This window comes from Harmonia axyridis, chromosome 2 (genome assembly GCF_914767665.1).
Source record: "Harmonia axyridis chromosome 2, icHarAxyr1.1, whole genome shotgun sequence".
NCBI classification, from domain to species: Eukaryota; Metazoa; Arthropoda; class Insecta; order Coleoptera; family Coccinellidae; genus Harmonia; species Harmonia axyridis.
Window position 1 is genome coordinate 37,735,442 of NC_059502.1, and position 27,591 is coordinate 37,763,032.

The 27,591-nt window shown below is 33.9% G+C and overlaps 4 protein-coding genes across 4 annotated transcripts; 2 read left to right on the forward strand and 2 right to left on the reverse strand.

Annotated features, from left to right (window-relative positions):
• The first annotated feature begins 2,467 nt into the window (after window positions 1–2,467).
• On the forward strand, window positions 2,468–6,327 carry LOC123673295. The gene is made up of 3 exons (XM_045607779.1): window positions 2,468–2,525; window positions 3,155–4,731; window positions 6,259–6,327. The coding sequence occupies exons 1-3, from the start codon at window positions 2,468–2,470 to the stop codon at window positions 6,325–6,327; spliced, it is 1,704 nt and encodes a 567-aa protein (XP_045463735.1).
• A 1,812-nt stretch (window positions 6,328–8,139) lies between these two features.
• LOC123672358 (tigger transposable element-derived protein 4-like) lies at window positions 8,140–10,288 on the reverse strand. Its single transcript, XM_045606437.1, has 2 exons — window positions 9,532–10,288; window positions 8,140–9,471 (listed from the first exon to the last, which is right to left on the reverse strand). Exons 1-2 carry the CDS (start codon window positions 9,924–9,926, stop codon window positions 8,250–8,252), a joined length of 1,617 nt encoding a protein of 538 aa, XP_045462393.1. The 5' UTR covers window positions 9,927–10,288; the 3' UTR covers window positions 8,140–8,249.
• Window positions 10,289–20,536: 10,248 nt separating this feature from the next.
• Window positions 20,537–22,288, reverse strand: LOC123673296. The gene has a single exon (XM_045607780.1). It carries the CDS (start codon window positions 22,286–22,288, stop codon window positions 20,537–20,539), a length of 1,752 nt encoding a protein of 583 aa, XP_045463736.1.
• A 2,127-nt stretch (window positions 22,289–24,415) lies between these two features.
• Window positions 24,416–26,765, forward strand: LOC123673297. Its single transcript, XM_045607781.1, has 2 exons — window positions 24,416–26,493; window positions 26,735–26,765. The coding sequence occupies exons 1-2, from the start codon at window positions 24,416–24,418 to the stop codon at window positions 26,763–26,765; spliced, it is 2,109 nt and encodes a 702-aa protein (XP_045463737.1).
• The last annotated feature ends 826 nt before the right edge of the window (window positions 26,766–27,591 follow it).

Sequence of the window (27,591 nt, forward strand, 5' to 3'; positions counted from 1 at the left end):
CTGTCAGACATCAATTCATGTAAGGTAAACAAACCATGACACCATCCGCCAAAGAGAGATATAAATGACAACTGTTTGGTTCCACAGAATTATATTCACTTTCTTAATTTTGTTTATTATTTTAAGGTGTTTAAACTACGAAATGGTGGATGCGAAATTTTTTGATAATTCTATCAAGTAGGAGTAGATGTTATTAAGATTGTTAGTATCTTGTTTTGTATTCATAGTATTGTCAGTCACTGCTATTGATAACATCTCTAAGAATAATCTTTTATGGTAATGGGGTTCCTTAAAGAGTATTTTTGTGTTAGAATAATCTATTACATGGTCATTGTTGTTCGCATGTATAGCTAAGGCACAAGTTCTTAAATTTCTTCTTGCATCACTTTTATGAGATGTTATTCTTTCTTTGATCCATCTGGAAGTCTGTCCTATGTATGTTCTCTCACAACTGCCACAAGGTATACTATACACGACTCCAGATTCATATTCTTCTTTTTCTTTGTCTTTCAAGCGGCTGAATACTAACTTAAATAATGGATGTTTCATAGTTTTAACAATCTTGATATTTTTGTAGTCTTTGAAAATCAGGGAAATCTTATTAGAGAGTACTGGTATGTAAGGTATAGTGGCGTAAACGATGTCAGCTCGGTCTATCATGGCATCAGTGTTTAATGACATGGTGACTTCGACTGGGGGTGAAGATGATGTATTGAAAAGTAACTTATTGAGTAATTTTATCGGGTATCCATTCATTACAAATAGCTTTTTCAGTTTGACAATACATTGACTATGAAAAGTTGGATGTGTCAACCTTAAGACTCTAGTTTTCATCTGTGTGACTAGATTTAGCTTCATATTTTGAGGATGGCAAGATCTACAATGCAAATATCTGCCAGAGCTACTAGGCTTGTTATACCAATCAGTCCTCAACACTTCTCCCATTCTTATCACCCTGATGTCTAAAAAAGGTATGGAGTTGTCAACCTCTTCTTCTGCCGTGAATTGTAGGTGGGTGTTATAACTGTTAAAATGTTCCAGAACTGTAGCAAGTGATCCCTCTGGAATCATACATATCAGATCGTCGACATACTTCTTTAAAAAGGGCATAACAAAAGGCAAACCGGGCAGTACCGAAGTCAAAAGATCATCTAGCACATATTGTGCCAAAATAGGGGAAAGTTTACCTCCCATTGGAGAACCTAAGGTCTGCCTGTAATATCTTCCTTGATATGTGAAATAGGTGTTGTCGAAGATGAACCTTACTAATTCCAACAGGTCGTTCTGTGACATCTGAGTATGCCGAGAAATTTCATTCCAATATCTGACAACGCTCAGCTCTACTAATTCAAAAGGTATGTTGGTAAACAAGGAGACCACATCTAAGCTGACCAGCACAAAATCAGGGGGGCATTTGAAGTTATTTATGAAGTCTGAAAATGAAAAAGAATCAGGAACATAAAATTCATTATCTCTGTTGTACGAGATTGTTAGTAGATCTGTCACATATTGGGAAATGCAGCTAGTTGGAGCATCTAATGACGATATTATAGGTCGTAAAGCAAGTTGAGGCTTATGTACCTTAGGTAATCCATAAAATTTTGGTACTTTTGAATTGTATATAGTGTGTTTCTTAATAATACCTGAATCATCTCCTATTTTACGTCTTACTTTAATCATTAATTTATTTGACTTTTGTTGGATTGTGCTTGTTGGATCTCTGGTCAAAACCTGATAATGTTCTTCATCTGTCAAAAGTTCCCTTGACAAATCAATGTAATCGCTTTTCTTCATTATTACTGAGACATTGCCCTTATCTGATCTCGTCACAAGTAGCTCCTGATGTGCCCTTAAAAAACTTTTGGTGTTCATCATCATTATTCTAATTGGGTCATAGGTGGTGTCTCGAGAATGTACATAATTGGTGACTACGTTAACTACTTTTGATGTGAGAATGTTTCTCATCTCTGGTGGGCTAACCGATACCAAACCTTCAACATCAGCCAACAAACTCCCCAGGTTTAGATCACTTTTCTTAGGTGTTATGTTGAATTTAGGGCCCAATGACAAGAAAGTCCTCACATCTTCTGGTATACTTATTCCAGATATATTTTTGAACCAATTTTCTTGTAACTTAATTAGCTCTTTCCTTGCACTCTCCAATCTCCTGAACTTACTTATATTAGTCTCTTTGATACGATAAAATTTCTTTTTGTAGTTTATCTCCATCTTTCTCTGAAAATTTTCTACGACAATTTCACTCATTATATTTGTCAACTGTTGTTTGATCTTAACAATTTCACTCTCAGACCTACGAATGTTGTCAACAGTTATCGATATTTCAAGGTTCAACAGATTATCCACCAGTCTGTTGTTGTATCTATTAACTTAGTTTCTAATTATTCCGTGACTGTCTGCCAGTAATGAGTCTATCCCCTTTATGCTATTGGTAAGGTGATTTGGTTTAATGCCAGCTGATCGACATCTTAGAAGAAAAATTCTCCTATTATGTAAGGAAGCCAAACGTGAGTTGAACTTAGCCCATTGTTTGAAGAACTTCATGGCTGCCACTCCATGAGTATTTTTGATGTCATTGAAGAATCTCATAATACAATTCGTAAGAAAATTATTGATCGCAATATATCTAATAGATAACAATGTTAGGATGTTTCGATCTAGGAAATTCAGTGATACACTTTTATATCATCCAAGCTTTCGGTAAGACTTCTTACCTTTCTCAAGGATCTGCAATATATATTAAATATAAACATTACAAATAGCAAGTTCACAAAACTAACGTACATATATTGTGGTTTTATTCCTTCCTTATTTCAAAATATTCAAAAAACAAAATAGTTCAACCCAACTACTCTCTCACAGTAATAAAGATTAAACAAGTAAATAATATCATTGATAACACTCATATATTCTGTCAGACATCAATTCATGTAAGGTAAACAAACCATGACACCATCCGCCAAAGAGAGATATAAATGACAACTGTTTGGTTCCACAGAATTATATTCACTTTCTTAATTTCGTTTATTATTTTAAGGTGTTTAAACTACGAAATGGTGGATGCGAAATTTTTTGATAATTCTATCAAGTAGGAGTAGATGTTATTAAGATTGTTAGAAATTTTATCGTATCAAAGAGACTAATATAAGTAAGTTCAGGAGATTGGAGAGTGCAAGGAAAGATCTAATTAAGGTACAAGAAAATTGGTTCAAAAATATATCTGGAATAAGTATACCAGAAGATGTGAGGACTTTCTTGTCATTGGGCCCTAAATTCAACATAACACCTAAGAAAAGTGATCTAAACCTGGGGAGTTTGTTGGCTGATGTTGAAGGTTTGGTATCGGTTAGCCCACCAGAGATGAGAAACATTCTCACATCAAAAGTAGTTAACGTAGTCACCAATTATGTACATTCTCGAGACACCACCTATGACCCAATTAGAATAATGATGATGAACACCAAAAGTTTTTTAAGGGCACATCAGGAGCTACTTGTGACGAGATCAGATAAGGGCAATGTCTCAGTAATAATGAAGAAAAGCGATTACATTGATTTGTCAAGGGAACTTTTGACAGATGAAGAACATTATCAGGTTTTGACCAGAGATCCAACAAGCACAATCCAACAAAAGTCAAATAAATTAATGATTAAAGTAAGACGTAAAATAGGAGATGATTCAGGTATTATTAAGAAACACACTATATACAATTCAAAAGTACCAAAATTTTATGGATTACCTAAGGTACATAAGCCTCAACTTGCTTTACGACCTATAATATCGTCATTAGATGCTCCAACTAGCTGCATTTCCCAATATGTGACAGATCTACTAACAATCTCGTACAACAGAGATAATGAATTTTATGTTCCTGATTCCTTTTCATTTTCAGACTTCATAAATAACTTCAAATGCCCCCCTGATTTTGTGCTGGTCAGCTTAGATGTGGTCTCCTTGTTTACCAACATACCTTTTGAATTAGTAGAGCTGAGCGTTGTCAGACATTGGAATGAAATTTCTCGGCATACTCAGATGTCACAGAACGACCTGTTGGAATTAGTAAGGTTCATCTTCGACAACACCTATTTCACATATCAAGGAAGATATTACAGGCAGACCTTAGGTTCTCCAATGGGAGGTAAACTTTCCCCTATTTTGGCACAATATGTGCTAGATGATCTTTTGACTTCGGTACTGCCCGGTTTGCCTTTTGTTATGCCCTTTTTAAAGAAGTATGTCGACGATCTGATATGTATGATTCCAGAGGGATCACTTGCTACAGTTCTGGAACATTTTAACAGTTATAACACCCACCTACAATTCACGGCAGAAGAAGAGGTTGACAACTCCATACCTTTTTTAGACATCAGGGTGATAAGAATGGGAGAAGTGTTGAGGACTGATTGGTATAACAAGCCTAGTAGCTCTGGCAGATATTTGCATTATAGATCTTGCCATCCTCAAAATATGAAGCTAAATCTAGTCACACAGATGAAAACTAGAGTCTTAAGGTTGACACATCCAACTTTTCATAGTCAATGTATTGTCAAACTGAAAAAGCTATTTGTAATGAATGGATACCCGATAAAATTACTCAATAAGTTACTTTGCAATACATCATCTTCACCCCCAGTCGAAGTCACCATGTCATTAAACACTGATGCCATGATAGACCGAGCTGACATCGTTTACGCCACTATACCTTACATACCAGTACTCTCTAATAAGATTTCCCTGATTTTCAAAGACTACAAAAATATCAAGATTGTTAAAACTATGAAACATCCATTATTTAAGTTAGTATTCAGCCGCTTGAAAGACAAAGAAAAAGAAGAATATGAATCTGGAGTCGTGTATAGTATACCTTGTGGCAGTTGTGAGAGAACATACATAGGACAGACTTCCAGATGGATCAAAGAAAGAATAACATCTCATAAAAGTGATGCAAGAAGAAATTTAAGAACTTGTGCCTTAGCTATACATGCGAACAACAATGACCATGTAATAGATTATTCTAACACAAAAATACTCTTTAAGGAACCCCATTACCATAAAAGATTATTCTTAGAGATGTTATCAATAGCAGTGACTGACAATACTATGAATACAAAACAAGATACTAACAATCTTAATAACATCTACTCCTACTTGATAGAATTATCAAAAAATTTCGCATCCACCATTTCGTAGTTTAAACACCTTAAAATAATAAACAAAATTAAGAAAGTGAATATAATTCTGTGGAACCAAACAGTTGTCATTTATATCTCTCTTTGGCGGATGGTGTCATGGTTTGTTTACCTTACATGAATTGATGTCTGACAGAATATATGAGTGTTATCAATGATATTATTTACTTGTTTAATCTTTATTACTGTGAGAGAGTAGTTGGGTTGAACTATTTTGTTTTTTGAATATTTTGAAATAAGGAAGGAATAAAACCACAATATATGTACGTTAGTTTTGTGAACTTGCTATTTGTAATGTTTATATTTAATATATATTGCAGATCCTTGAGAAAGGTAAGAAGTCTTACCGAAAGCTTGGATGATATAAAAGTGTATCACTGAATTTCCTAGATCGAAACATCCTAACATTGTTATCTATTATATATATATATATATATATATATATATATATATATATATATATTTTTATATATTATATATATATATATATATATATATATATATATATATATATATATATATATATATATATATATATATATTTATCCAACAGACGTATTCAGTCCCGTTGTACTTGGCAGGCTACCTCAGACCCATGTGATCCAAGTGTTTTCTTGGAGTGTATATGTGAAAAATCAGCTGTTTGAAAATATAACTCCTTAGGCATCCATAGAGGGGAAAATTTTTTTTTCATTCAAGAAAGTTATATATTCTGTTCTCTTTTTGAGACCCGTCACGTTCCGCCAACTTTTCATTCCCACATATACTCGACTGACATGTACGGCCTACCTTGTCGATCCCAGCGGTGTTGTCAGATCACAGGGTCTTATCGCGTCTATTCGATATACCATATTTTTATAATTGTATAAGTGGCGTTGAGAACTGAACAAATGAAGATAATATTGCATTTTTCGCATGGTTCAGCTTTTTAATGAATAATGTTTATTGAATAATCTCAACTGTTACTTTGAATGAATGAAAATTTGTTAGAATGTCCGTAATTTTCAAATATCGAGTAGAAATGATCTCAAACGATTGTAATTGAATTCAGAAAATATCGATAACTTACACTATATCCGCCAATCACGATTATATTATGTCTGAATCTGGAGTTAGTTGATGAAATAAGTTATCTGAAATTTTGGTTATGAGTTCTTGTGTTTGATGAGACCACAGCGAAACTTTTGTGAGACGAGTTGTATTTGATCGACCATTTTTTGACTGAGTACATAAAAAGCAGGACGAATAATCAAATGGTGTGGAAGTTATAGCGAGAAAACATCAAGGATGGCAAAATAGATATTATGATTTTGTTGATTTATAATACGTTCAATACTAATACTTCTTAGTTACAACTAAATTGAATACGATAAACATTCTTAGAATTTGTCTCAGAACTGAAATCATCTGGAAAAATGAGAATGGGTGAGTGAAATAGATATTGTGATCGGGTACTTGATTAAAAAACTCATTTAAAATATAATTAATACTTTTCAGTCTCAATGAAATATTTTCAATAACAATCTATTTTGCTGGAATTCTATATATACTAGGATTTAAATTCTAACTTAGTCATCATTCTGGAAACTTGGTGAATGCGCGGAAATTAATTCCATGTTTTCTGGGAGGCTTCTTATTCCTTACATGATTCTCGAAGTGTTTGAAGTACTAAATTCTTCTCCTCTCCTGGCCATATATGGCGTTTCTGTTTTACTTCTTCACTTTAAGTGACCACGTCAGTTGAAGGAATTTGGAATATAAGTATCAAATATTAGATTTTTCTTGAAACATTCTGGGCTTTCACTGCCATTATCTCAAACAGAACCTATGTAAAACATTTAATATTCCTGCCTACTTCAGAAGGTGTAGAGGGTGGGCAAATTTCGATGTCTTAGCACTACAACTTTTAAACCATTGGACATAGACAAAATCTGATACCGATTCTCGGTCTCTTCTTCTGAGGAAGTAACAAGAGTAGTATTCATTTTTGGCCACCTTCTTTTGTTTTCGAGTTATAAGCAAAAATTGGGAAAATACTGAAGATAGAGCTCTGAAATTAAAACATTATCGAGGCACTTTTTTACGTTAAATCCAGTAGCGTGCTTGTTTTTCCAAAAGAGTCTCTAATTACGAAGCTACGACCCAAGTTAAAGTTAAATATTGAGACTCTTAGTTAAAAAAAAGTTTTTGACCATTTTCTGTTATTTATTTTGGTTCAAACCATACAATGTTATATATTTTCGAAATCAGGAAAAATTAAGCCTTCAAAAAATGACACAGAAATTTAGTGTTCCCCTTTGAAAAAACATAACTGGATTCTATGTATAAAAGTGCCTGTATAATGTTTTAATTTCGGAGCTCTAGCATCAGTTTTAGCGGAAATATAGAAGTTTTTCGATATCGCCATTTTTCCAATTTTCGTTTATAAATCGAAAATAAAAGCAGGTGGCCAAAAATGAATACAACTCTTGTTATTTTCTCAGAAAAAGGGACCGAGTATAGCGTATCATATAAATAAAATAAAATTTCTATGCTAAATGATTTTTTTTCGTCTGAAACATATTAAACACTAAATATTAATTATTCATCAAAGTTTTACTTTCACATGTCAAATATCATATTAAAATCTGTGGACTTCAGATAATGTGAATTGTCGGTGGGCACCAAGATCTATGAATTTAACATCGTTAGATTTGTCCCTTTGATCACATTTGAAGAGGCACCATTCATCAGTTGAAAAATTTTGAAAAGAAAATACACAGCAATAATAAATTGAGAGACTTTTTATATAGTTTGATGAGCAATTTATATATCATGTTAACAGATATACGGATGGAATGACATACAGTCGAACCTCTATAACTCAAACTTGAAGGGAAAGCGAAAAAAGTTCGAGTTATGGAGAGTTCAACTTAGAGAAATATCCAACACATACTTTCCAAAAAAAATTTATTACCTCATAATAATAATATAACAAACTAAAATTCATTTCTGATAACTTGAATCATCCAAACTAGAATATGATCTTAAAACAATAACGAATTAAAAAAAATCAGTTATTAAAGTTTGCCTAAATGTTTTATTGTTTAGACGATAGGCTTCAAATTTCTTGCTTATTTCGAATATGAGAGTTAAATCGTCATCAGTTGCAGCCTCATTCATTGAAAACGCAAGCCGAATGGTTTCAATTGCTTTAGCAACTTCAGCGTCAGAAGGCTTTTGTCTTGCAGCTCCTACACTGTCATCTTCATCGTCATCTTCAGGTATGGTCTCTGAAAAATTTTCCAAGTCTTCTTGTTTATTGTTCACATATTCCAAGATCTCATCCTCTGAAGGATTTTCACTTGTTATAAGATCCACGTCCACATTTATATATTCCTCCAAAGAAACCTTATCATCAGCATTCAATACCTCCAAACATTTAAAAACAGACTCTTGGAGATCTAAAGCTACCTTTTGTTCACTGGTCATAATTTTTTTCAATTCTGATAGCGGCAGTTCGTCTTCATAGTCATAGAAGTTATGTGTCCCAAAACCAGCCTTTCTGAAGCAGTTTTGAATAGTCTCCTGGGTTAAATCTACTCTCCACACTGCCGCCGACGTATGAATGCAATCCAAGAGATCAATTTTGGGGATAGTGCCATTGGACTCAAATCCATCTAGTACTGTTTGTAAGATCCTGCGTTTATAATGAAATTTGAAACTTTTTATAATTCCCTGATCAAGAGGCTGTAATTTTGATGTCGTATTGGGTGGAAAAAAAATCAACTTTATTGCCTTCAATCGATGATCGATATTTGGATGAGCAGGGCAGTTGTCAATCAGTAATAGAACTCTACGATTTTGAAGTTGGAAATGTTTGTCTAGATTCAACAACCACTTTTCAAATATCTCACTCGTCATCCAGGCCTTTTTGTTACTGTAATAAGTAAGGGGTAAACATTTCACTCCTGCGAAACATCGTGGCTTTGCGCTTTTCCCTATTATTACAGGTTTCAATTTCTCACTGCCACTCATATTTGCTGCTAATAAAAGAGTCACCCTTTCCTTGGATAATTTGCCTCCGTAACATTTTTCATTTTTGAAAGTTAAGGTTTTATCTGGTAAGCATTTGAAGAACAACCCAGTCTCATCTGCGTTGAAAATATCGTCAGCTTCGTAAGGAGCTAAAATTGTAGGAAGAACATCTCGAATCCAGTTATCACACTCTTCTTGATTAACAGCAGCACTTTCCCCACACGCTTTTTTTTGCAATACACCATGTCTAAAACGGGAAAAATAAACATGTACTCATGTATCGAACAGAAACAATAAGAATCATTACCTTTTTTTGAATTTTTCAAGCCATCCCGAGCTAGCCTTGAAATTTTCATCTCCCAATTTTCTGGAAAAATCTAATGCCTTCTGTTGCAAAATGGGCCCTGAGATTGGCAAATTTGCTTTTCTTGAAGCTTCGAACCACTTGATCAATGCAGTGTTCACTTTCTTCTTAGGCTTATTTCGCTTCACTACACAAGGGTTATTCACTTCTGCACCAAACTTAGCTATTGTATCTTTGTTTTTTATTATAGTGCATAATGTACTTTTCGGAATATCATATTCTTGGCAAATGATTTTTCTGTTGACACGATTTTCCACTTTTTTTAAAATTTCTAACTTCTTTCCGATCGTTAAAGACTTCAGTTTACGCGGCTTCGACATCTCACCAACTCCAAACATATTTCATTCCAGAATCAGATTGGTGTTATTGTTATGATGTTTCATTCGCGGTATTTCACACTTGGTTGGGGGAATACCCTAAAATGTCGGTAACGCGAGCATCTCAGCCAGCTACGCTGACACCTTGTGGCAAGAAGCCAAAACTCCGATTTGATTGTTTTCGAATGTTCGACTTAAAGAGATCTTTACTCTGAACGGACGCATCATTGAGTTCGAGTTGAAGAGGTGTTCGAGTTATAGAAATTCGAGTTATAGAGGTCGAAATACAGGGAATTTTCGAGAATGTGAAGGGAACGCTCAGAGAGTACGAGTTGAAGAGGGGTTCGAGTTATAGAGGTTCGAGTTATAGAGGTTCGACTGTACATACAGACATATAGGCATACAGACGGAAGGACAGACAAAGAATTTGACCTATGATTTTTCATCCGGGAGTCGAAACTCTATTGTTTCAGATAATTTTCGGCTTATTATGCGAAAACGAGAACTTTCCTCGGAAAACGAGCGCGCAAGAACTATTTTTCTCATCTTTAACATTCTGTGTGATTCGAATTAGAAATGCATGTATGAGGTCCTAGGGAAAAATTAAAATATTCTTGGCTAGGAATAACTTTAAATATATTAACACTATCTTTCAATCTGTGATGATGGCTCATCGGTGCACATTGCTTATTTCAATGAACCTCTCTTTCAATGCAGATACCTGCAGAATAGATATCAGTTGATTCATAATTTGTACCACTAAAATTAGTGAGAAAATGATAAGTTATTGCTTCAAACAAAATCATGAACTAATGAAATTGTCTCATGGAGAAATCAGTATCTATTCTATAAAAAAATGTTATAATAATAATACCCATTCCTGTCGCAATTTTTACTATGCAGTTGCTGCGCGCGGACATTGTTCCTTCATTTCTCAACACAACTTATACCAATTAAACGATGCTACAATAACACGAAAATTTCGCGCCCTTTTTATATCGAATAAACAAGATCGAACTCGAAATGCGAGAACGCCCCACTCTGTATATAATTGTTATGGTCAATCAACTGCTCCAGTCCCTCAATGTGGTAGCCCGAAAATAAAAGGCAACTATTTCTATATTAGATATTTCATCTTTTCTGTATATGGACCTGAAAGTAACACTTGGCTACTTATACAAGCCCAGTGAATAGGGCCGTCGTCATGAGAAATACTCATTTGGAATTTTCTGTACGCAGCTCGTAAATCATATATTTCAGCTGTTTACATTATATGAAGGTGATGTATGTAAGGAAGAAAAATGACTTCATGATTTGATTATTGTATGAAAATTAAGAGGAGTATCAACTGTATATGAAAATGAAATTATTTCAGATAAAATTATCGTTCCGAAGATTTAATTCGATGGTGAGGAATATCAGTCACAAGGAACAGTTGTATACAATTTATTCAATGGCAACGTTTCTGAGCATTTAGCTCCTTCATCAGGCTAAAAACAAAAACCAATTTATAAAAAACGGCATGGATCATACAATTGGTGTAGCAATAAAGATAAAAAATACATAAAATGATGTCGCTATACAATAATAAATATGAAATATAAACTAGATGACAAATAACAATGAATATAAATATAAAGCAAAACAACATGAAACAATTAACGCCAGGTCGGCCAAGGAAACAATAAGTTTACAATAAAAAGCGATCTCACCCTATGAATAACGGTTATAATTGATATTCCTCACCATCGAAAATGAAATTCATCTATTTCACAACAACAAACAACATCTACGCTTTGTTCCATCAAAATCGAATGAGAATGAAAAATTGTTGGTCATTCGAAAAAATTCTTTCACGCAGGCGGCATCGGAGGTTAGACCTCCTTCAAGCGTTTAGACTGCAGTCTCAACACTTGAACAACAACAATTGTTTAGGGCATTCAGAATTAGCGACAAACATCCAGCTAAAAATTTTAATCGTACTTTTGACTCGACGTGGAAAAGGAAATCTTCCATTCAATTTTTTAACATAACAATAAAAATTTGAAAGTACCAGTTTAACCTCCATTGCCGCCTGCGTGAAAGACTTCTTTCGAATGACGATACAATTTTTCATTGTCCTACGATTTTGTTCGAACAAAGCGTACATGTTTTTCGTTGTTGAGAAATAGATAGATTATCAGCAAATACAGTTTATACAGAATGGAAATGCTGTCCTAACCTCTCTCTTCAATAATTGTTTTCCTGAACAATATATTTGAAGAATTCAACTTTGTTATGGTTTTCCATTTAGATTTTATGGCAAAATATCTCTTGCAGAATGTGTATATTGTGAATACTTTTCTATTGTCACTAGATCTCACCAGTTCTCATTTCATATCAATGAGTTAGTGCACCATAGAATGAAATATTCTAAGATTTCGTTTGTCTGTATTGAAAGTGGTCAGATATACTCATAAGCATCGATTTATTTCAAAAAAAGTATCTACTCTACTCTACTCTTTCGATATTATTTTCCAAAGTCTGATTACATGTTTGAAATATCATTTTCACAAAAATAATTTCGAACATTATGTAAAGTAATTGTATTCTATGTTTATTCAGAGCAGTTACAAATATCAATAACCATAAACTCACCAACACACTATTAGAGCTGCACGGAATGTATCTTGGAAATGAGGCTGATTTCGAAAAATAATTGAACTACTCCTTCTAATTTTCATACAAGAATCAAATCATGAAGTCGTTTTCCTTCCTATAATGCATATAATGCAAATAGTTTAAATATTTCATTTTCGAGCTGGATACAGACAATTCGAAATGAGCATTTCTCATGACGACGGCCGTTTTTACCGGGCTTGTATGAGTAGCCAAGTGTTAGTTTTAGGTTTATATACAGATAAGATAAAATATCTAATATTGAAATCGTTCATCTGCGGTCAACCACATTGAGGGATTGGAGACGTTGATTGACCATAACAATTATATACAGAGTGGGGCGTTCTCGCATTTGGGTCCGATCTTGTTTATTCGATATACAAAAGGGCTCGAAATTTTCGTGTTATTGTGGTGTCGTTTGATTGGTATGAGTTGTGTTGAGATGTGAAGGAAGAATGTCCGCGCATCAACTGCATAGTAAAAATTGCGACAGGTATTATTATTATATTTTTAAATAGAATAGATTATGATTACTCCATGAGACAATTTCTTTAGATTATGATATTGTTCGAAGCAATAACTCATTATTGCTTATTGCATTATCACTAATTTCAGTGATACAAATTATGAAACAACTGATAATCTGTTCTGTAGGTATCGACGTTGAAAGAGAGGTTCATTTAAATAAGCAATGTGCATCGATGAGGCATCATTATAGATTGGAAGATTGTGTAAGTATATCGGAAGTTATTCCTAACCAAGAAAATTTAAATTTTTTCTTAGAACCTCATACATGCATTTCTAATTCGAATCACACAGAATGTTAAAGATGAGAAAAATAGTTCTTGCGCGCTCGTTTTTCGAGGAAAGTTTTCGTTTTCGAATGTTAAGCCGAAAATTATCTCAAACGATAGAGTTGCGAATCCCTGATGAAAAATCATAGGTCAAATTCATTGTCTGTCCTTCCCTCCGTATGCCTGTTTGTCTGTATGTATGTATGACATTCCATCCGTATGTCTGATTATCTTTTCGTATGTCTGTATGTCCGTCCATTCATGTGTTTCTTGGTCTGCCCTTCTGTATATCTGTTTTCAAGCTACACAAAGAAAGTTGAAAATGGAATATAATGAAAAGTTCCCATAATATTTTTATCATTGGTACCTACTATAGTAATGAAACAAAAACATCCTACAGGTGCTTTTTTCAGTAGAATCTATTTGTGTAATCATTTTTTATTGCTGTTAGTTATTATAGATGTGATACAATCTTGTGGTTTTTTAATGTATATCGAAATGAAATCGCTTTCCTTTTCATAAAGATAACATGGAATATAAATTGCTCATCAAACTATATAAATAATCAAAAATTCAGTTCCACATAGCAAATCACCCTAAAGCCTATCCATTATAATCTGTGAACTTCAGATATATTCGGTGGCCACCAAGTTCTCTGAATTTAACAGTGCCGGATATTTTATTTCAAAATTTTTCAACTGATGAATGATACACTTTGAATGTGACCAAAGAAACCAATCTAACGATAGTAAATCTTGGTGGCCACGGACAATTTCCCTTATCTGAAGTCCACAGATTTTAATAAGATATTTGCCATGGGAAAGTAAAACTTTCGATGATTCTTCAAGTTTCATGAATAATTTATATTTAGTGGTATATATGTTTAGAAAGAAAAAAAAATCGTTATTTTTCATGGAAATTTTTCTGATTTACATCTAACAAAACAGATGTTTGTGTTATGACTTCCAATATTTATTGTGTTGAAAAACGAATGATGATTATTTTGAATAGTTCAATAATTAATGTTTATATCTGAGGCAAAATGTGATTCGCACCTCACAAACAAAGTGTACACCTTCTAAATATGCAGGAATATTAAATGTTTTATATAGGTTCTGTTTCAGATAATGGTCGTGAAAAGCCCAGAAATCTTATATTTGATACTTATATTTCAAGGCTCATCAACTGACGTGGTCACTCAAAGAAGTAAGACGCCATATAAGGTCAGGAGAGGAGAAGCAATAAGTACTAATACACTTCAAGAATCATGTAAGGAATAAGAATCCTCCCAGAAAACATGAATGTATGGAATTCATTTCCATGCATTCGCCAAGTTTCCAGAATGATGCCCGAGTTTGAATTAAAATCCTGGTATATAAAGAATACTAGCAAAAATAGAGTGTTATTGAAAATATTTGTTTGACACTGAAAAGTATTAATTTCATTTTTGTTTTGTTATTTTTAAACCTTATTTGCAGACTTGCAGTTATGTGATATTTTCAGTTTTTATTATAATTATATGTTCAATGAGTTTTTCAATCAAGTACCCACTCACAATATCTATTTCACTCACACATTCTTATTTTTTCAGATGATTTCAGTTCTGAGACAAATTCTAAGAATATTTATTTTATTCAACTAGTTGTAACTAAGAATTAGATCATTCCAGTTATGAATATAACATTTATATCAATGATTTTATTTGATTCATTCTTTTTAGTTTCGATATTCCTAATTATTTCACAGAAAAAGTTCAATATCTCCTCATAACACTATACCAATCTATTGTATTCTTCCTTAGCACTCCTAATTGATTGAATTCAAACCGTTCTTTTTATGATTGGCCATCATTTCCAACAAAGTTTTGATTGTGAAGCATGGTTCTTATTCGGTTCATTTATATATTTTTTCCATTGTTTATATATGTCACTGACAAAACAATATAAAATAAAGTTATGTCATAGGTAGTCATAAATCATTAAACTTGATTCTATACTCATCATGGCTGCGCCCGACAGAATCGATTTTGAACGAAAATTACTCATCAATTATTCGAATTCAATGGCTTGATAATTTTTTCTTTCAAAATCCGAAGATTAAAGTTTTTTGAGAAAAATGATCGCATGCAGCTCTCTTGTAACAAGCAGCAAAAAGGTGCTGCACTACACAATAACTCAAGTTCTATACAGGATGATTCCAAATCAGACTTGAACCGTGGGGAATAAGTTGGTATGACTCATTTGCGGTCGTTTGAGTCATATTTATTGATAACCCTAAATTTGAGTTCTTTTGATTCTTAAAAGATTTTCTACCTTAGTTCATTTTTCGTCTTCATTTTCCACGTTAATTCCAATTCAATAATTATTTCGCTTTGAGGTTATCTGAATAATATATGTTTGGCATGCAACTTTTGATTTGCCAGAAATATTTTCGAATCTGGCCAATTTACCCTTTTTTTTCTCAAGAGAAAGTTCCGCATTCACTTGTTTCGTGCAATCATAGGCAGGAAAATTATGAAGAATTTTCGGAAACAGATATGAAACTTCTTTTCTCGAAGTTTCGTTGATTGATAGGCGTTAAATCATTCTTCAATAGAATAAGAATGTTCCGCATACTCTAGGCTCAACGTTGGTATATTTTTGAACGAATTGCTTCCTTATCGGAGGAAACATATGACAGAACCTGTTTCGCGCCCAGTGAGAAGTACAGCTCCATCAACTTCGGATTTTTACGTTTGGGACAGATTTAAAAAAATTGTATATGAGAGAACCTCTTACGTTCACGTATACGTTTCATTTAAGTTAATAAGAAAATTTGTACCACCCATAAAATTATTCATGTATCTCTGTTCCCTTAAGCAGAATTCCAAGTTCTCTAAAAGAAAGCATTTGTCACAACGACTACCTATGGAAAAATACTATTAGTTTTAATAGTTCTTTAAGTATGACTGCTAGGTTCATAATCGAAAGGATCACTATCCAATTCTCATGACGTCGATTCAATGTACTGGGTTTGTATAAGCTTCAAATCGTATGGTTTTTAGATGTATATTTCAGAAAAATGGAATATCCGATTTACGAGCTCTATAAGAACAAATAAAAAATGATTTCTATCGACTTCGGTCCTATATACCGGGTTTGTATAAGCAGTGCGGAGTGTGAGGTTTAAGTTTATATACAATCTACAGCGTTGTCATATTTATGGTCTGGAGTAGTCGATCGAATATATCAATTATATACAGCGTGTTACTCTCGATATAAGCGCCCTCGCACTGGCCGAATCCTGAAGTTTTCTGTATATATTATGATGTTTCACCGATTTTTCACACCCGGCTGGAAATTTACCCCTGGCATCCCCGAACATCCCTGATCAAGAATATATGGTTAAACGCTACCAGACCCGGAGCCGGGTCTGACAACGTCAGTTTTGGACTGAAAAGTCGGTAGAGTATATCGATTCGGGTCTGTATAAGCGGTCAAACAAATCTATATATATATATATATATATATATATATATATATATATATATATATATATATATATTCTGGACGGCATTCTTGTTAGTATTCCTTTTCACATTCCTTTCATCAAGAAATATGTTGATGATCTAATATGTGCTGAACCTAAAGACCAGGTTGCTTTCGTTCTAGACAGGTTTAACAGTGAACATGAAAGTATACAGTTTACTTTGGAGGAAGAAACAGCGAATGGAGTCCCATTCCTGGATACAAGGGTGATTCGAACACTGGAAAATAGGCTGATTCTGGATTGGTACCGAAAACCAACAAGTTCAGGGAGATACATACACTATTTTTCTAATCATTCACATGGACAAAAGGTAAACATGATTTTAGGATTGAAGAATCGCATAGAAAAGGTTGCCCATCCAGGTCTAAGGCGGCAGAATCTGAGGTTGTTAATGCAGTTGATGCTAGAGAATGGATACCCAAAAAGGTTATTGTCCAGATTGATTTATAATACCACTCCTTCGACACAGCCAACGAATGGAGAGAGGAGCGCATCCACTTCTGTGGACACTGAGAACACGGGTAGAATTCTTTACTTGTCTATTCCCCTAATTAATGGTATGACAAACGCATTAATTAACCTCTTAAAGACCACAGAAATTATGTTGATTCAGAAATCTTATTTTAAAATTGACAGATTATACAGTCGAGTGAAAGATAGGATGACTGTTGATAACATGAGTGGTGTGGTATATTGTATTCCTTGTTCAATATGCAGTGAGGTGTACATTGGTCAGACGTCTCAGCTTCTGAAGAGAAGGATTGCTCAACACAAAAGCGACATCAAGAATTCAAGTAAGATTTGTGCCCTAGCAGACCATACCCGGGACAAAGATCATCCAATGAATTATGATTCCACCAAAATCCTAGAAATTGAAGTAAGTGGAAGAAAAAGATGTTTCTTAGAGATGTATCATATCAAACGCCAAACCTGTTCGATGAACTACAGAAGGGATGTAAATAATATCAGCTCCATCTATTCTTATTTGATTCATTATGACCGGTTCGGTGGGAGAGAATTGGATGGATCACATACAGAAAGAAATTCAACAAGTTCAGCAGTCGTAGGGATAACGTGAAAATGAATTCTGTGTTCTAGGCCATTTCTGTGAGAGGGGATTGGTTTCGGTTCATGGAATCTTTCAAAAAATCGCATTTGTTCTGAGTTCGGTGAGAGTGAATTACTGCGACCAATGTGATTTAATGCTACTCTATGTTCATCTGTCATGTGCGTGTATTCTGTGGCAAGTCTGGTTGACAACATTTTTGACAACCTCTCATTTTGTTGATTATTCTGTTTACCTTATTTAATATTATAATTGATTTCTACTCCTTTACTAACGAAGTATCAGATCTTTTTTCGCTGAAGTTGTTGATGTTCTTGTTAGTTGCTTTCTTGAGAGCTATTGATTTGTGTTCAAATAAGATCTTTACAACTCTGTATTTCGGTATGTACTATTTTTACATGTTTTGTGATTGCCTTATTTTGACTGTTTTCTATTGCTATTGTAGAGTCCTGAAGAAGGTCCCCATCGGGATCGAAACGTCGACTAAATGAAATAAAGAAGAGTGACATTATAACACTTATCAATTTTCCCACACCCCTTATCTAACTTATAACTATTGTTGTATATTGGGAACTAAAATTGTTGATATATATATATATATATATATATATATATATATATATATATATATATATATATATATATATATATATATATATATATATATTTTCCAGCGTCCTGGAAAACGATGTCTACAAACTGTACTGGGACACAACTATGGTCACGGACAGGGCAATATCGCATAACCGGCCGGACATAGTTCTGTTTAATAAGACCGAGAAATTAGTGCAGATAATAGACATAACGGTACCCGCCGATGATAATATCGCCCGAGCGTACACTGAGAAACTCACCAAATATCATGACCTCGCGTTTGAGCTGAAAGAAATGTACGGTCTGAGGAAAACATCAATTCTCCCACTCATAATATCGGTAAATGGCCTGGTGGAGACACACATGATTGAAAACACGAAACGTCTACAATTAGATACTTACCTGATTAGCCAAGCACAGAAAGAGGTCATCCTAGGTACCACGCGGACAGTCAGAAGATTTCTTACTAGCTCCTGAGTACAACCTTGGTCGCTGTGGTGACCCGGTTGTCTTGGATCCATCCAGCTTGTCGGTGAATTAAAAAAAAAAAAAAAAAAAAAAAAAAAAAAAATTCGTAAGAAAATTATTGATCGCAATATATCTAATAGATAAGAATGTTAGGATGATATAAAAGTGTATCACTGAATTTCCTAGATCGAAACATCCTAACATTCTTATCTATTATATATATATATATATATATATATATATATATATATACATATATATATATATATATATATATATATATATATATATATATATATATATATATATATATATATATATATATATATATATATATATATATATATATATATAATCCGTAAGAAAATTATTGATCGCAATATATCTAAAAGATAACAATGTTAGGATGTTTCGATCTAGGAAATTCAGTGATACACTTTTATATCATCCAAGCTTTCGGTAAGACTTCTTACCTTTCTCAAGGATCTGCAATATATATTAAATATAAACATTACAAATAGCAAGTTCACAAAACTAACGAACATATATTGTGGTTTTATTCCTTCCTTATTTCAAAATATTCAAAAAACAAAATAGTTCAACCCAACTACTCTCTCACAGTAATAAAGATTAAACAAGTAAATAATATCATTGATAACACTCATATATTCTGTCAGACATCAATTCATGTGAGGTAAACAAACCATGACACCATCCGCCAAAGAGAGATATAAATGACAACTGTTTGGTTCCACAGAATTATATTCACTTTCTTAATTTTGTTTATTATTTTAAGGTGTTTAAACTACGAAATGGTGGATGCGAAATTTTTTGATAATTCTATCAAGTAGGAGTAGATGTTATTAAGATTGTTAGTATCTTGTTTCGTATTCATAGTATTGTCAGTCACTGCTATTGATAACATCTCTAAGAATAATCTTTTATGGTAATGGGGTTCCTTAAAGAGTATTTTTGTGTTAGAATAATCTATTACATGGTCATTGTTGTTCGCATGTATAGCTAAGGCACAAGTTCTTAAATTTCTTCTTGCATCACTTTTATGAGATGTTATTCTTTCTTTGATTTACTGGAAGTCTGTCCTATGTATGTTCTCTCACAACTGCCACAAGGTATACTATACACGACTCCAGATTCATATTCTTCTTTTTCTTTGTCTTTCAAGCGGCTGAATACTAACTTAAATAATGGATGTTTCATAGTTTTAACAATCTTGATATTTTTGTAGTCTTTGAAAATCAGGGAAATCTTATTAGAGAGTACTGGTATGTAAGGTATAGTGGCGTAAACGATGTCAGCTCGGTCTATCATGGCATCAGTGTTTAATGACATGGTGACTTCGACTGGGGGTGAAGATGATGTATTGCAAAGTAACTTATTGAGTAATTTTATCGGGTATCCATTCATTACAAATAGCTTTTTCAGTTTGACAATACATTGACTATGAAAAGTTGGATGTGTCAACCTTAAGACTCTAGTTTTCATCTGTGTAACTAGATTTAGCTTCATATTTTGAGGATGGCAAGATCTATAATGCAAATATCTGCCGAGCTACTAGGCTTGTTATACCAATCAGTCCTCAACACTTCTCCCATTCTTATCACCCTGATGTCTAAAAAAGGTATGGAGTTGTCAACCTCTTCTTCTGCCGTGAATTGTAGGTGGGTGTTATAACTGTTAAAATGTTCCAGAACTGTAGCAAGTGATCCCTCTGGAATCATACATATCAGATCGTCGACATACTTCTTTAAAAAGGGCATAACAAAAGGCAAACCGGGCAGTACCGAAGTCAAAAGATCATCTAGCACATATTGTGCCAAAATAGGGGAAAGTTTACCTCCCATTGGAGAACCTAAGGTCTGCCTGTAATATCTTCCTTGATATGTGAAATAGGTGTTGTCGAAGATGAACCTTACTAATTCCAACAGGTCGTTCTGTGACATCTGAGTATGCCGAGAAATTTCATTCCAATGTCTGACAACGCTCAGCTCTACTAATTCAAAAGGTATGTTGGTAAACAAGGAGACCACATCTAAGCTGACCAGCACAAAATCAGGGGGGCATTTGAAGTTATTTATGAAGTCTGAAAATGAAAAGGAATCAGGAACATAAAATTCATTATCTCTGTTGTACGAGATTGTTAGTAGATCTGTCACATATTGGGAAATGCAGCTAGTTGGAGCATCTAATGACGATATTATAGGTCGTAAAGCAAGTTGAGGCTTATGTACCTTAGGTAATCCATAAAATTTTGGTACTTTCGAATTGTATATAGTGTGTTTCTTAATAATACCTGAATCATCTCCTATTTTACGTCTTACTTTAATCATTAATTTATTTGACTTTTGTTGGATTGTGCTTGTTGGATCTCTGGTCAAAACCTGATAATGTTCTTCATCTGTCAAAAGTTCCCTTGACAAATCAATGTAATCGCTTTTCTTCATTATTACTGAGACATTGCCCTTATCTGATCTCGTCACAAGTAGCTCCTGATGTGCCCTTAAAAAACTTTTGGTGTTCATCATCATTATTCTAATTGGGTCATAGGTGGTGTCTCGAGAATGTACATAATTGGTGACTACGTTAACTACTTTTGATGTGAGAATGTTTCTCATCTCTGGTGGGCTAACCGATACCAAACCTTCAACATCAGCCAACAAACTCCCCAGGTTTAGATCACTTTTCTTAGGTGTTATGTTGAATTTAGGGCCCAATGACAAGAAAGTCCTCACATCTTCTGGTATACTTATTCCAGATATATTTTTGAACCAATTTTCTTGTACCTTAATTAGATCTTTCCTTGCACTCTCCAATCTCCTGAACTTACTTATATTAGTCTCTTTGATACGATAAAATTTCTTTTTGTAGTTTATCTCCATCTTTCTCTGAAAATTTTCTACGACAATTTCACTCATTATATTTGTCAACTGTTGTTTGATCTTAACAATTTCACTCTCAGACCTACGAATGTTGTCAACAGTTATCGATATTTCAAGGTTCAACAGATTATCCACCAGTCTGTTGTTGTATCTATTAACTTGGTTTCTAATTATTCCGTGACTGTCTGCCAGTAATGAGTCTATCCCCTTTATGCTATTGGTAAGGTGATTTGGTTTAATGCCAGCTGATCGACATCTTAGAAGAAAAATTCTCCTATTATGTAAGGAAGCCAAACGTGAGTTGAACTTAGCCCATTGTTTGAAGAACTTCATGGCTGCCACTCCATGAGTATTTTTGATGTCATTGAAGAATCCCATAATACAATTCGTAAGAAAATTATTGATCGCAATATATCTAAAAGATAACAATGTTAGGATGTTTCGATCTAGGAAATTCAGTGATACACTTTTATATCATCCAAGCTTTCGGTAAGACTTCTTACCTTTCTCAAGGATCTGCAATATATATTAAATATAAACATTACAAATAGCAAGTTCACAAAACTAACGAACATATATTGTGGTTTTATTCCTTCCTTATTTCAAAATATTCAAAAAACAAAATAGTTCAACCCAACTACTCTCTCACAGTAATAAAGATTAAACAAGTAAATAATATCATTGATAACACTCATATATTCTGTCAGACATCAATTCATGTAAGGTAAACAAACCATGACACCATCCGCCAAAGAGAGATATAAATGACAACTGTTTGGTTCCACAGAATTATATTCACTTTCTTAATTTTGTTTATTATTTTAAGGTGTTTAAACTACGAAATGGTGGATGCGAAATTTTTTGATAATTCTATCAAGTAGGAGTAGATGTTATTAAGATTGTTAGTATCTTGTTTCGTATTCATAGTATTGTCAGTCACTGCTATTGATAACATCTCTAAGAATAATCTTTTATGGTAATGGGGTTCCTTAAAGAGTATTTTTGTGTTAGAATAATCTATTACATGGTCATTGTTGTTCGCATGTATAGCTAAGGCACAAGTTCTTAAATTTCTTCTTGCATCACTTTTATGAGATGTTATTCTTTCTTTGATCCATCTGGAAGTCTGTCCTATGTATGTTCTCTCACAACTGCCACAAGGTATACTATACACGACTCCAGATTCATATTCTTCTTTTTCTTTGTCTTTCAAGCAGCTGAATACTAACTTAAATAATGGATGTTTCATAGTTTTAACAATCTTGATATTTTTGTAGTCTTTGAAAATCAGGGAAATCTTATTAGAGAGTACTGGTATGTAAGGTATAGTGGCGTAAACGATGTCAGCTCGGTCTATCATGGCATCAGTGTTGACACATCCAACTTTTCATAGTCAATGTATTGTCAAACTGAAAAAGCTATTTGTAATGAATGGATACCCGATAAAATTACTCAATAAGTTACTTTGCAATACATCATCTTCACCCCCAGTCGAAGTCACCATGTCATTAAACACTGATGCCATGATAGACCGAGCTGACATCGTTTACGCCACTATACCTTACATACCAGTACTCTCTAATAAGATTTCCCTGATTTTCAAAGACTACAAAAATATCAAGATTGTTAAAACTATGAAACATCCATTATTTAAGTTAGTATTCAGCCGCTTGAAAGACAAAGAAAAAGAAGAATATGAATCTGGAGTCGTGTATAGTATACCTTGTGGCAGTTGTGAGAGAACATACATAGGACAGACTTCCAGATGGATCAAAGAAAGAATAACATCTCATAAAAGTGATGCAAGAAGAAATTTAAGAACTTGTGCCTTAGCTATACATGCGAACAACAATGACCATGTAATAGATTATTCTAACACAAAAATACTCTTTAAGGAACCCCATTACCATAAAAGATTATTCTTAGAGATGTTATCAATAGCAGTGACTGACAATACTATGAATACGAAACAAGATACTAACAATCTTAATAACATCTACTCCTACTTGATAGAATTATCAAAAAATTTCGCATCCACCATTTCGTAGTTTAAACACCTTAAAATAATAAACAAAATTAAGAAAGTGAATATAATTCTGTGGAACCAAACAGTTGTCATTTATATCTCTCTTTGGCGGATGGTGTCATGGTTTGTTTACCTTACATGAATTGATGTCTGACAGAATATATGAGTGTTATCAATGATATTATTTACTTGTTTAATCTTTATTACTGTGAGAGAGTAGTTGGGTTGAACTATTTTGTTTTTTGAATATTTTGAAATAAGGAAGGAATAAAACCACAATATATGTTCGTTAGTTTTGTGAACTTGCTATTTGTAATGTTTATATTTAATATATATTGCAGATCCTTGAGAAAGGTAAGAAGTCTTACCGAAAGCTTGGATGATATAAAAGTGTATCACTGAATTTCCTAGATCGAAACATCCTAACATTGTTATCTTTTAGATATATTGCGATCAATAATTTTCTTACGAATTGTATTATGAGATTCTTCAATGACATCAAAAATACTCATGGAGTGGCAGTCATGAAGTTCTTCAAACAATGGGCTAAGTTCAACTCACGTTTGGCTTCCTTACATAATAGGAGAATTTTTCTTCTAAGATGTCGATCAGCTGGCATTAAACCAAATCACCTTACCAATAGCATAAAGGGGATAGACTCATTACTGGCAGACAGTCACGGAATAATTAGAAACCAAGTTAATAGATACAACAACAGACTGGTGGATAATCTGTTGAACCTTGAAATATCGATAACTGTTGACAACATTCGTAGGTCTGAGAGTGAAATTGTTAAGATCAAACAACAGTTGACAAATATAATGAGTGAAATTGTCGTAGAAAATTTTCAGAGAAAGATGGAGATAAACTACAAAAAGAAATTTTATCGTATCAAAGAGACTAATATAAGTAAGTTCAGGAGATTGGAGAGTGCAAGGAAAGATCTAATTAAGGTACAAGAAAATTGGTTCAAAAATATATCTGGAATAAGTATACCAGAAGATGTGAGGACTTTCTTGTCATTGGGCCCTAAATTCAACATAACACCTAAGAAAAGTGATCTAAACCTGGGGAGTTTGTTGGCTGATGTTGAAGGTTTGGTATCGGTTAGCCCACCAGAGATGAGAAACATTCTCACATCAAAAGTAGTTAACGTAGTCACCAATTATGTACATTCTCGAGACACCACCTATGACCCAATTAGAATAATGATGATGAACACCAAAAGTTTTTTAAGGGCACATCAGGAGCTACTTGTGACGAGATCAGATAAGGGCAATGTCTCAGTAATAATGAAGAAAAGCGATTACATTGATTTGTCAAGGGAACTTTTGACAGATGAAGAACATTATCAGGTTTTGACCAGAGATCCAACAAGCACAATCCAACAAAAGTCAAATAAATTAATGATTAAAGTAAGACGTAAAATAGGAGATGATTCAGGTATTATTAAGAAACACACTATATACAATTCAAAAGTACCAAAATTTTATGGATTACCTAAGGTACATAAGCCTCAACTTGCTTTACGACCTATAATATCGTCATTAGATGCTCCAACTAGCTGCATTTCCCAATATGTGACAGATCTACTAACAATCTCGTACAACAGAGATAATGAATTTTATGTTCCTGATTCCTTTTCATTTTCAGACTTCATAAATAACTTCAAATGCCCCCCTGATTTTGTGCTGGTCAGCTTAGATGTGGTCTCCTTGTTTACCAACATACCTTTTGAATTAGTAGAGCTGAGCGTTGTCAGACATTGGAATGAAATTTCTCGGCATACTCAGATGTCACAGAACGACCTGTTGGAATTAGTAAGGTTCATCTTCGACAACACCTATTTCACATATCAAGGAAGATATTACAGGCAGACCTTAGGTGCTCCAATGGGAGGTAAACTTTCCCCTATTTTGGCACAATATGTGCTAGATGATCTTTTGACTTCGGTACTGCCCGGTTTGCCTTTTGTTATGCCCTTTTTAAAGAAGTATGTCGACGATCTGATATGTATGATTCCAGAGGGATCACTTGCTACAGTTCTGGAACATTTCAACAGTTATAACACCCACCTACAATTCACGGCAGAAGAAGAGGTTGACAATCCCATACCTTTTTTAGACATCAGGGTGATAAGAATGGGAGAAGTGTTGAGGACTGATTGGTATAACAAGCCTAGTAGCTCTGGCAGATATTTGCATTATAGATCTTGCCATCCTCAAAATATGAAGCTAAATCTAGTCACACAGATGAAAACTAGAGTCTTAAGGTTGACACATCCAACTTTTCATAGTCAATGTATTGTCAAACTGAAAAAGCTATTTGTAATGAATGGATACCCGATAAAATTACTCAATAAGTTACTTTGCAATACATCATCTTCACCCCCAGTCGAAGTCACCATGTCATTAAACACTGATGCCATGATAGACCGAGCTGACATCGTTTACGCCACTATACCTTACATACCAGTACTCTCTAATAAGATTTCCCTGATTTTCAAAGACTACAAAAATATCATGATTGTTAAAACTATGAAACATCCATTATTTAAGTTAGTATTCAGCCGCTTGAAAGACAAAGAAAAAGAAGAATATGAATCTGGAGTCGTGTATAGTATACCTTGTGGCAGTTGTGAGAGAACATACATAGGACATACTTCCAGATGGATCAAAGAAAGAATAACATCTCATAAAAGTGATGCAAGAAGAAATTTAAGAACTTGTGCCTTAGCTATACATGCGAACAACAATGACCATGTAATAGATTATTCTAACTCAAAAATACTCTTTAAGGAACCCCATTACCATAAAAGATTATTCTTAGAGATGTTATCAATAGCAGTGACTGACAATACTATGAATACGAAACAAGATACTAACAATCTTAATAACTCATATGTTATGTTATGGATGAAGTAATAACGATAAGCTTAAGAACGCTAACCTTTGATGTCCATTTCATTAAACTATATGTAGATGACACGATTTTCTCTATACCGAAAGGGAAATCGGACGAATTACTCCTAAAATTCAATAACGTTCATCATAAACTGCAATTCACCATTGAACGAGAGTCCGAGGCAACAATACCATTTTTAGATGTACTGTTGATTCGAAATGAAGATGGAACCATAAGCACCAATTGGTATACCAAACCCACCTCCTCTGGTAGAATGTTGAACTACCGATCACAACACCCCACATCCCAGAAGATAGCAACTATAACAAACTTGATGTTCCGTGCTATTCATTTGAGTGATGAAAGATTTCACAGAGAAAATGAACTGAAGATAACTGAGTTACTAACAAGAAATAATTACCCAACAACCTTGGTCAAACGTATTCTTAATCAATATAAAAGGAAAGTGCTCACTAACGATGCAGGTTCGAGGAATGATGAACGAACCAGATATTACCGTTTTCCTTATATTCAAGGTCTATCTGAAAACATGAGCAGAGCCTTACAACAAGCTAACTCTTCTGCAAGACTGGCTTTCTATCCACTGAAATGCGTCAGTTCCCTTTTCTCGAAAATCAAAGATAAAACTCCAGATGGTTTGCAATCCGATTTAATATACAAGATCCCTTGTAAAGACTGCAGCAGATGCTACATAGGTATGACCAAACAGTATCTTAAAAATAGAGTCAAC

What these genes read in the sequence shown, in the direction of transcription:
- LOC123673295 (XM_045607779.1), top strand. Translation starts at nt 2,468, where the DNA reads ATGCCAGCTGATCGACATCTTAGAAGAAAAATTCTCCTATTATGTAAG. An exon ending in ATTATGTAAGGAAGCCAAAC is followed by an intron (nt 2,526 to 3,154) that starts GTGAGTTGAACT and finishes ATCGTATCAAAG; the next exon opens with AGACTAATATAAGTAAGTTC. An exon ending in CCACTATACCTTACATACCA is followed by an intron (nt 4,732 to 6,258) that starts GTACTCTCTAAT and finishes AATTGAATTCAG; the next exon opens with AAAATATCGATAACTTACAC.
- LOC123672358 (XM_045606437.1), bottom strand. Translation starts at nt 9,926, where the DNA reads ATGTTTGGAGTTGGTGAGATGTCGAAGCCGCGTAAACTGAAGTCTTTA. An exon ending in CTTGAAAAATTCAAAAAAAG is followed by an intron (nt 9,472 to 9,531) that starts GTAATGATTCTT and finishes TTCCCGTTTTAG; the next exon opens with ACATGGTGTATTGCAAAAAA.
- LOC123673296 (XM_045607780.1), bottom strand. Translation starts at nt 22,288, where the DNA reads ATGGGATTCTTCAATGACATCAAAAATACTCATGGAGTGGCAGCCATG.
- LOC123673297 (XM_045607781.1), top strand. Translation starts at nt 24,416, where the DNA reads ATGAGATTCTTCAATGACATCAAAAATACTCATGGAGTGGCAGTCATG. An exon ending in ATGAAACATCCATTATTTAA is followed by an intron (nt 26,494 to 26,734) that starts GTTAGTATTCAG and finishes ATACTCTTTAAG; the next exon opens with GAACCCCATTACCATAAAAG.